Source organism: Tupaia chinensis, unplaced genomic scaffold (genome assembly GCF_000334495.1).
Source record: "Tupaia chinensis unplaced genomic scaffold, TupChi_1.0 Scaffold000050_1, whole genome shotgun sequence".
Classification (NCBI taxonomy): domain Eukaryota; kingdom Metazoa; phylum Chordata; class Mammalia; order Scandentia; family Tupaiidae; genus Tupaia; species Tupaia belangeri.
In genome coordinates, this window is record NW_006159508.1 from 2,769,847 (window position 1) to 2,780,410 (window position 10,564).

Here is a 10,564-nt window from a genome sequence, read left to right on the forward strand (position 1 = left end):
CCCCAGGGGGGATGGCCACGCCGCAATCCCTTCTCCTCCATTCTCCTCTCGGGATCTTGGGCATGCACGCACAAGCGCCCGGTGTGAGTTTTAAGCCACCGGGTCCAGGACACAAACCGCGGTCGACTAGTGGGAGTCCAGCGACATAGCCATTACACTAACTGCTGGTTCCCACAAATTTATTTATTTTACAACTTTTTAAATTCTAAATTCTATATATACATTCATAATTGTATTACACCAAGTAATTCAAACAAAATACAAGTATATATAATAAAAACTAAAAGTCCTCCTTCATCTTAACATCTGTTACCACCTGACCTGAATCTTACTTACCTCTTAAAAGGTTAATTATTAGTGGGACCAGCAAGTGGCGTGCTGGTTAAGGCGCTGGACACTCCCACATGGCTGACCGTGGTTCGAGTCCTGGACCTGGTGGCTTGCTTTCTCACTTTCTCCCTCTCTCTCTCTGTGTCTCTCTCTGGTCAAAATAAATGAATGAATAAATAAAATAAAAAAAAATTATAAATAAAGAGGTTAATCATTAGTGTCTATGCTTCTAGACTTTGTGTGTGTTTTCATATATAGATATACATTATATATATATATATATTTTTTTTCTATTTCTAATAGGGCACACGCACTCACTGAAGAGAGACAGAGAGAGAAAGTGAGAAATCACTCCCTGGTGGTTTGGCCATGCTACAATCCCTTCTCCTTCATTCTCCTCTCAGAATTTTGGGCACATGTGCACACACAAGTACCCAGCATATTTTTCAAGCTGTTGTGTTTGGGACTTGAACCATGCAGTCAGCCATATGGGATCCAGTTGTCTTAACCTCCATGCTACCAGCTGGTCCTGTATTTATCTTTCTATGTATGTAGTTTAATTTGTACACGCCCGGGATTATACAACTGGGAGAGTAGCTTAGCACAGTGATTAATAAACGGACACTGGAGCAAGGCTTCCTGAATTCAAGTCCCAGCTCATCTACTTACCTTAAACGAGTTACTTAACCTCTTTGAAAAGTTGGTTTTCTCATTAATTTCACAAAGGGAGGGAGGGGAGTATCTTTTTTTTTTTTTGTCTTGTATTTACCAGAGGGTACTTGCACTTGTCAAAAAAATAAGAGGGAGAGAAAGAAAGCAACCCCCTATGGGGCATGGTCACACCACAATTCCTTCTGCACTTCTCCATCCTGTTGGGAATTTGGGCACACACATACATGTGCTCCTGCCCGTTTTTTAAGTTGCTAGGTTCAGGATTCAAACCATATTGTCATCCATGTAGGATCCAGCTGCCTTAACCAGTATGCCACAGGCAGGCCCATAGTACTTTTTTTTATTATGGAGATTAGATGAGTTAATATATATAAAGCTCTTAAAACAGTGCCTGGCACATAGCGAATACTCAGTAAATGTTAGTGCTCACAATGATTACTACGTATATTATACTGGGACTTGTTCTCTCCCTTAACAATATATTTTAGGGATTATTTCACAGCAGTGTATATATTGGGTCATCTGGAAAGTCATGACACATTTTTGCATAGAAAAACTTAGAAAAATACATCTTGTCTTTTCCAATGACCTAATAGAGACACATCATTTTTAAAGTGACTAGATAGTGTTTCATAGGACAACTACAGTTTTGTTCTTTTAGATCTGCCCCAGTTTGGGTTATTTCTAGCATTTATGCCCTTCTAAACTGAGGGTGTAGTGTGCTGGAGTCAGTTACCAGTCATTGGCTTATCCTATTTATTTATTTATTTATTATTAATTTATTGAAAGAGATTTTTGCTATAGAGTATATATACTTGCCACAGAGACAGAGAGAGAAAAATCACCCACAAGGGACATGGCCAAATCACAATCCCTTCTCCTCCATTCTCCTCTCAGGATTTTGAGCATGCACACACATGCACCTGGTGTGAGTTTTAGGCCACTAGGTTTGACACTCAAACCATGGTCAACTACATGGGAGTCAAGCACCTAAAGCACTACACCACCTCTACTTTATTTATTAACAAACCCATATATCATTGACTACATCAGACAATGTCCTAATCACCTTATAAATATAACTAATTTTATATTTATGATGATGCTATTAAAGTAGGGGCTATTTAATCCCCATATTATGGATGGGGAAAGTGAGGTCTGGAGCCATTATTCAACCTGCCCAAGATCACATGGGTAGGCTGGAGTTTCAACCCAAACAGCCTGGCTCTTAAGTTGATGCTCTTAGGCATCACACTTGGAACTTTTCTTATGAAATCTTCAGCCTTCACTTCATTAAAACTCCAAGCCAGGCTAGCCCTGTAGCCTAGTGGCTCAGATGAGCTGGATCCTAAATGCCCAACTATGGTTCGAATCTCAGCCCTCAGCAACTTGGAAAACACCCCAGGCACATGCATATACTTGCCCAAAACTCGCAGCAAGGATAGAGAAACGGAGAGGGGATTGTAGCATGACCACACCTCATGTGGAGGAGTATGTTCTTCCTCTCTACTTTCTCTCTCTGGCATGCACACACACCCTCTGGCAATTAAAAAATAAAATAAATAAATAAATACCTCAAGCCTCATCTTGTCACATTTTAAACCAATACTGTGAATGAGAACTCAATTTCTTTGGAATATACTTAGAAATATACAAGTAATCTAAAGAGCATGGAAATGCTAAGTCAAATTGATGCCTTAAACTACCAAGAGAGACCCGAAGGACTGCTCCTAATGATAGCTTGCCAGCAACGAGAAAGTTCTTCAGCGGGGGCGCCATCACGGGCTTTCAGAGGCCCCAGGCCTGGGCTCCCACTCTGCGTCTCTGAACTCATCACGCAGGGCGGCAGACAGCCTCGAAATAAACGCACATATGCATGTTGTGCCCAGTTACAGGATAGCATATATCCAATTAGGTAGAATAAAACCCATGTAAATAATCTTAACTTTTTCCAGTCCTGCAGGGTGCAAGTCTTTCACAACTGACTTGGCCAACTCAAATTCCTGAAATGCTATAAAGTTCAGAAAGTCTGGTCAAAAGTTTGCTAGTTCAGTATGAAGCTCTCCTTTCTCTGTTCTGTTGGGAATTTGGGCACACACATACATGTGCTCCTGCCCGTTTTTTAAGTTGCTAGGTTCAGGATTCAAACCATATTGTCATCCATGTAGGATCCAGCTGCCTTAACCAGTATGCCACAGGCAGGCCCATAGTACTTTTTTTTATTATGGAGATTAGATGAGTTAATATATATAAAGCTCTTAAAACAGTGCCTGGCACATAGCGAATACTCAGTAAATGTTAGTGCTCACAATGATTACTACGTATATTATACTGGGACTTGTTCTCTCCCTTAACAATATATTTTAGGGATTATTTCACAGCAGTGTATATATTGGGTCATCTGGAAAGTCATGACACATTTTTGCATAGAAAAACTTAGAAAAATACATCTTGTCTTTTCCAATGACCTAATAGAGACACATCATTTTTAAAGTGACTAGATAGTGTTTCATAGGACAACTACAGTTTTGTTCTTTTAGATCTGCCCCAGTTTGGGTTATTTCTAGCATTTATGCCCTTCTAAACTGAGGGTGTAGTGTGCTGGAGTCAGTTACCAGTCATTGGCTTATCCTATTTATTTATTTATTTATTATTAATTTATTGAAAGAGATTTTTGCTATAGAGTATATATACTTGCCACAGAGACAGAGAGAGAAAAATCACCCACAAGGGACATGGCCAAATCACAATCCCTTCTCCTCCATTCTCCTCTCAGGATTTTGAGCATGCACACACATGCACCTGGTGTGAGTTTTAGGCCACTAGGTTTGACACTCAAACCATGGTCAACTACATGGGAGTCAAGCACCTAAAGCACTACACCACCTCTACTTTATTTATTAACAAACCCATATATCATTGACTACATCAGACAATGTCCTAATCACCTTATAAATATAACTAATTTTATATTTATGATGATGCTATTAAAGTAGGGGCTATTTAATCCCCATATTATGGATGGGGAAAGTGAGGTCTGGAGCCATTATTCAACCTGCCCAAGATCACATGGGTAGGCTGGAGTTTCAACCCAAACAGCCTGGCTCTTAAGTTGATGCTCTTAGGCATCACACTTGGAACTTTTCTTATGAAATCTTCAGCCTTCACTTCATTAAAACTCCAAGCCAGGCTAGCCCTGTAGCCTAGTGGCTCAGATGAGCTGGATCCTAAATGCCCAACTATGGTTCGAATCTCAGCCCTCAGCAACTTGGAAAACACCCCAGGCACATGCATATACTTGCCCAAAACTCGCAGCAAGGATAGAGAAACGGAGAGGGGATTGTAGCATGACCACACCTCATGTGGAGGAGTATGTTCTTCCTCTCTACTTTCTCTCTCTGGCATGCACACACACCCTCTGGCAATTAAAAAATAAAATAAATAAATAAATACCTCAAGCCTCATCTTGTCACATTTTAAACCAATACTGTGAATGAGAACTCAATTTCTTTGGAATATACTTAGAAATATACAAGTAATCTAAAGAGCATGGAAATGCTAAGTCAAATTGATGCCTTAAACTACCAAGAGAGACCCGAAGGACTGCTCCTAATGATAGCTTGCCAGCAACGAGAAAGTTCTTCAGCGGGGGCGCCATCACGGGCTTTCAGAGGCCCCAGGCCTGGGCTCCCACTCTGCGTCTCTGAACTCATCACGCAGGGCGGCAGACAGCCTCGAAATAAACGCACATATGCATGTTGTGCCCAGTTACAGGATAGCATATATCCAATTAGGTAGAATAAAACCCATGTAAATAATCTTAACTTTTTCCAGTCCTGCAGGGTGCAAGTCTTTCACAACTGACTTGGCCAACTCAAATTCCTGAAATGCTATAAAGTTCAGAAAGTCTGGTCAAAAGTTTGCTAGTTCAGTATGAAGCTCTCCTTTCTCTGTCCTCTTTCACTGCCCCCATCCCTACCCTCAAGTCACTTTAGCTTTTAGACATCTGGACTAAATGCATTTTTCTTTAAAGATACGAGCAAGATATTTCTTTTGGAGTATGTCCATACAGTCTGGCAAATGCACACTTGACATTATCCATAAAGAAGCTTTTTTTTTATTTTAAATCAGAGAAATAAATAAAATTAGGGCAGACTATGAGCTTACCTCTTTAGGAAACAGAAGATTTTTCCAAATGGAAGAATTTTATGAAACTCAATTAGTTTAAAACAATTTTTTCTTTATTAATAAAAAATGTACACATACACACATAACCTAATATTCTGGAAAGTTTTGGTTTTTTTTTTTTAGAGAGAGAGATTTTTGCTATAGGTCACATGTGCTTGCCGGAGAGACACAGACAGAAAGAGAGAAATCACCCCCCAGGGAAGATGACCATGCCACAATCCCTTCTCCATTCTCCTCTCAAGATCTTGGGCATGCATGTACATGGGCCCAGCGTGAGTTTTAAGCCACTGGGTCTGGGACTTGAACTGCAGTTGACTACATGGGAGAGCCCAGTGATGTAGCCATTATGCCATCTGCTGACCCAATATTCTGGAAAGTTTTTATATTAATGCTAAGAGTTTGCATTTTCATTTCAAAAGCTATTGCTCATTCTAACATACTAAAACCTTCATTTTTCTTTTTATAAATAAACTTCTATCTTTGGGTTATGTCCTTAGAGAAAGAAAGTACTTAAGGGTCCATCCTGTGGCCTCGTGAATAATGCAGTTGGATCCCATTGGTCAACTGCATGGTTCAAGTCCCAGACTTGGCAGCTTGATATACCAGGCACATGTGTGTACATGTTCAGAAACTTGAAAGGAGGGAGAAATGGAGAAGGGACTGTGGCATACCATTCCCCATGGGGGGTTCTTTTTTAATTTCCCTATTTCTCTGTCTCTCTCCACAACACACAGCCTCTGGCAGTTAAAAAAAAATCAATTAATTAAATTACAAAAAGAAAGTACTGGGACTGGCAGGTGGCATGGTTGTTAAGTCACTCAACTCCCACATGGTCAACCATGGTTCAAGCCCTGCTTGCTTTCTCACTTTCCCGCTCTCTGCCTCTGTCTCTCTCTGGTCAAATTAAATAATAATAATAATAAATAAATAAAATTAAATAAAAAATAATTCTTAAAAAATAAGGTTGGGACCAGCATTTGGCATAATGACTATGTTGCTGGACTCTCATGTAGTCAACCGCGGTTTGAGTCCCAGTCCCAGAGGCTTAAGTTCATGCTGGGTGCACATGTGTGTGTGCCCAAGATCTCAAGAGGAGAATGGAGGAGAAGGGATTGTGGCATGGTCATCCCCCTGGGGGGAAGGGTGATTTCTTCCTTTCTGTCTCTCTGTTTCTCTCTGTCTTTCTGGCTAGCGTATGTGCCCTATAGCAAAAATCTCTCAAATAAATAAATAAATAAATAAAAATAAGGTCAATAAATAAAAATAAGGTCAGTCTTTCTCCCATCCTGAAGCTTAACTTTGGTTCAAGAGCTTCCTGTCCTGTTTTAGTTGTGACATGTTGAAAGTAGACCTGGAGGGGCCGGCAGGTGGCATGGTGGTTAAGGTGCTGGACACTCCCACATGGCCAACAATGGTTAGAGTCCCAGACCTGGTGGATTGCTTTCCAACTTTTTCTCTTTGTCTCTCTGTGTTACTCTCTGGTTGAATTAAAATAAGTGAATGGGGACCAGCAGTTAGCGTAATGGCTGTGTTGCTGGACTCCCATGTAGTCGACCATGGTTCGCGTCCCAGACCCGGTGGCTTAAAACTCACGCTGGGTGCGTGTGCATGCGTGCCCAAGATCCCGAAAGGAGAATGGAGGAGAAGGGATTGTGGCATGGCCATTCCCCCTGGGGGGGTGATTTCTCACTTTCTATCTCTCTGTCTGTCTCTGTCTGGCGAGCACATGCGCCCTATAGCGAAAAACCTCTCCAAAAAAAATTTAAAAATTAAAAAAAAGGAATAATAAAAAAAATTTAAAAAGGTACTAATGTCTCTAAAAAACAAAAGAAAGAAAGTAGGCCTGGAAATTGTAGGCAATTTGCTATACTCTGTGAGCCTTTGCTATGACTCCAGCTGTCTGCATTTTAGGTAGGGTGAGAGATGGGGGAAGTGGAGGAAGGATGGGGCCTTCTCAGAGAGTCCTTTCTACTACTTTACTGTTCACACCATCCAAGGAGAAGCTGTTGAGCAAGAAGTAGACCAGGCCAAGCTGGGACAACGTGCATATCTTACCCCCATTACAGTGCATCAAGCTGGACAGTGAATATAGGAAACCTTATTCCAGCAGATCAGTAAGACAAAAGAAAAGCTGACTGCAAAAGAGGTGATTCACTTTTTTTTTTTTTTTAAATCTGTCATTTGGTTTTTAATTATCTTAAGTCTTATGATGGCATAATTTACAAATCTATGCTGATGGTAGATCTCATTTACTTTAATCCTTCTAATAAATTGGCAAAAGCACCATTACCAATCACACACAGTAGTTCTTCAGTTTCTATGTGGTTTTGAACAGTTACCTAACAATCCTGAAATATAACAGCCTGACTTAGGTAATAGAATTCAGGGGTATAATTTAACATGCTACTAAATCTCGTCACACTGACTTTTACAAGTGTCTGACCTTACAAATCACACTTTATAAATATGTAAAGTGTTACCTATTCTTTATTTGATAGTATACATAAACCACACTAAAATGTCTTTCAATAAGTAAAAGGCAGTGTTTTGGATACAGGAAATTCTAGTTAAATTGGTAGAGTTATGACCAAATATATAAAGTAGACATCACTACCTTATCTTCAGCTTTTGCCTTAATAGATTAATAAACACAAATTAAAACACAGGTGAGTCTGCTTAGTTTTGAGAAGTGAAGGGATTTCTCCAGTATTTATATAGTGATATAGTCAGTTACATACAAGCCTAAATAAAATCAATCTCCGGTAGGCTTTGAGATGGCATTCACCATCTTTCTAGAAAGATGAACATCACTACTGAATTACCAATTATATCTTTAGAAAGGGCAGATAATGATAGCACTTACTGAACTGAAATTACTATCAAAATTTTAAAAATATATATTAATTTAACCACAAGCCAGTCTTACTTAAATCAGGATTGTCTAACAAAAATATCCTATCAGCCATTCATGACCTGAGTTCTGATGTAGGAGATCAATTAAAATATGGTATACATAGGACCGGCAGGTGGCGTGGTGGTTAAGGGCGCTGGACTCCCACATGGCTGACCATGATTCAAGTCCCGGACCTGGCGGCTTCCTTTCTCACTTTCTTTCACTCTGTCCCTCTCTGGTCTAATTAAGATAAATAAATAAAGTTAAATAAAATAATACTGTAAAAAACTACGGTATACATAAAAAAGATGAGACATTTCTGTTTTGTCATAAATAAGGCAGTGGCCACCTATTAGTCATTAGTAGCTTTTTTAAGATAAGCTATCAACCCTGCTCTGTCTGATTTCTTTTTAATGACAGCGAAGATCATTCTTGTTCCAGGGATGTACTTCCTGGGATTCTCCAAATCCTCCAGCAGTGTATCCTCTCCCCAGGGGATGCCTTTGTTCTTGTTGGCATCCGTGTAAGAGAATCCAGGGGCATGACCTGTCTTCCACCCAGAGAGACCATAGAGATTTGGGCCAGTCTTGTGCTTGCCTCCCTTTTCCACGGTGTGGCACTGGACACACTTCTGAACAAAAATCTTGCCTTTCTCAACATCATTCATTTTTAATTTTCTTCTGTCACTTGGGAATATAGAGTAACCACTCAGAAGCCAGACGACCTGCTCTCTGAGAGGTGATTCACTTTTCATCAAATTATAAATCACCAAAAAAATAAAACCGATCACCATGTCGTTCTGCCCCAGTGTCATCTAGTGGAAATTGACCTGACTCCTGCCTCCTGCCAAAGAGGTAGAATAAGCAGGCATGTTTTATGCTATGTGATCCAACTTTCTGATCTCATGGCTGCTTGGACCAGAGGTGTGCACCTAACTCAAGGGCATCCAATCCCATGACTTGAAGCCAGATACGAAAAAATACAACAGGGGGCCAGCAGGTGGCATGGTGGTTAGGGCACTGGACTCCCGCATGGTTAACCATGGTTCTAGTCCTGGACCTGGTGGCTTGCTTTCTTGCTTTCTCTCTCTCTATCTCTATCTCTCTGGTAAGTATCTGATGATAAATTTTAAAAATTAAATAATTCTTTAAAAAAAGAAAGAAAGAAAAGAGGATAAACTAGGCCAATCAGAGTCCCTCTTTCAGAGAGGTGGCATGAAAACAAAGAGAGAAGTTACTAGTTAATAGCAGGACAGAAAAGAACATAGCTGAGGTATATATATATATATATTTTTTTTTTGAGAGGTTTTCGCTATAGGGCGCATGTGCTCGCCAGACAGAGAGAGACATAGAGACAGAAAGCAAGAAATCACCCCCTGGGGGGATGGCCACGCCACAATACCTTCTCCTCCATTCTCCTCTCGGGATCTTGGGCATGTACGCACACGCACCTGGCGTGAGTTTTAAGCCACCGGGTCCGGGACTTGAACCACAGTCGACTACGTGGAAGTCCAGCGACATAGCCATTACGCTAACTGCTGTTTCCCAGTCGAGGTATATTTTCAAAGATTAAATACGCTGAAGACCTATAAATTTTTGATTGGTGAGATCTGTATAGCCACCTTCAATTGAGAACTAGCCTTTAGCTCTAGTTTCTCTGAAACCAGCCTGTTATGGTTCCTGTTCTTGGGTTTCTGAAAGCTTCCATTATCTTATCACGTAGTTTTAAGGCTCTTATACTTGTGCTAATGGAAAGGAGTGTCTGGTACTGTAGCCAAAATAAAGCCTCACTAAAGCCTGATCACAAAGGCAGGTAAAAATGGAGCCAAAATAAAGGGGACTGAGGAATCAGAAAAGTCTAAACCAGAAGTCATAGAAATGCGTCCCTTTGTTAAGGCTCGTAAGATTGTAAATAATGCTACTGAGACCAACTCAAGTTGATGAAAGAGGAAAAATGGGAATTCACATACTCATGTGGGGGATACTGAAGTTGCTCAAAGACAGTCAAGACTCTTCAAAACTACTACGAAAGGTAAGTGGTGTGATTTGAGGCTCTGGATTCCTGCATGGCTGACAGGGGTCAAGTCCTAGACCTGGCGGCTTGCTTTCTCACTTTCCCTCTTTCTATCTCTCTGTCTTTCTCTGGTGAGCATGCGTGCCCTATAGCAAATTAAAAATAATAATAAATAAAATTAAATAATCTTTAAAAAGGAAAAAAACTAGTATTAGACAATGCTCATACTATTCATCATAAAGTATGACCAACCCATTCGACTGTTATGGAAGCACATGTGCAAACACAAACTCGTACACCAATGTCATGTAGCATGATTCATCATTGCCAAAAAAAGGAAACAATTCAGGTGTTTACAAACTGCTTGCTGAATTTAAAGTGTGGCATATCCCTACAATGGAATATATTTGGTGATAAAAAGATAGGGCTGCTGAGCGCAGCCGCGCGCTGGGAACGGCCTGGCCGGCG

The 10,564-nt window shown here is 40.4% G+C and overlaps 1 protein-coding gene and 1 long non-coding RNA gene across 2 annotated transcripts in view; both read right to left on the reverse strand.

The window, feature by feature from the left end:
- Positions 1 to 10,564, reverse strand: part of LOC102467950 (uncharacterized) — a 72,106-nt gene that overhangs the window by 37,118 nt on the left and 24,424 nt on the right. The gene's annotated exons all lie outside the window — the stretch shown is intronic.
- Positions 8,382 to 8,750, reverse strand: LOC102503296 (cytochrome c, somatic). Its single transcript, XM_006141305.1, has one exon. It carries the CDS (start codon positions 8,748 to 8,750, stop codon positions 8,436 to 8,438), a length of 315 nt encoding a protein of 104 aa, XP_006141367.1. The 3' UTR covers positions 8,382 to 8,435.

Bases quoted from the DNA above. Each gene is read 5' to 3' on its own strand.
- LOC102503296 (XM_006141305.1), bottom strand. From the start codon at position 8,750: ATGAATGATGTTGAGAAAGGCAAGATTTTTGTTCAGAAGTGTGTCCAG.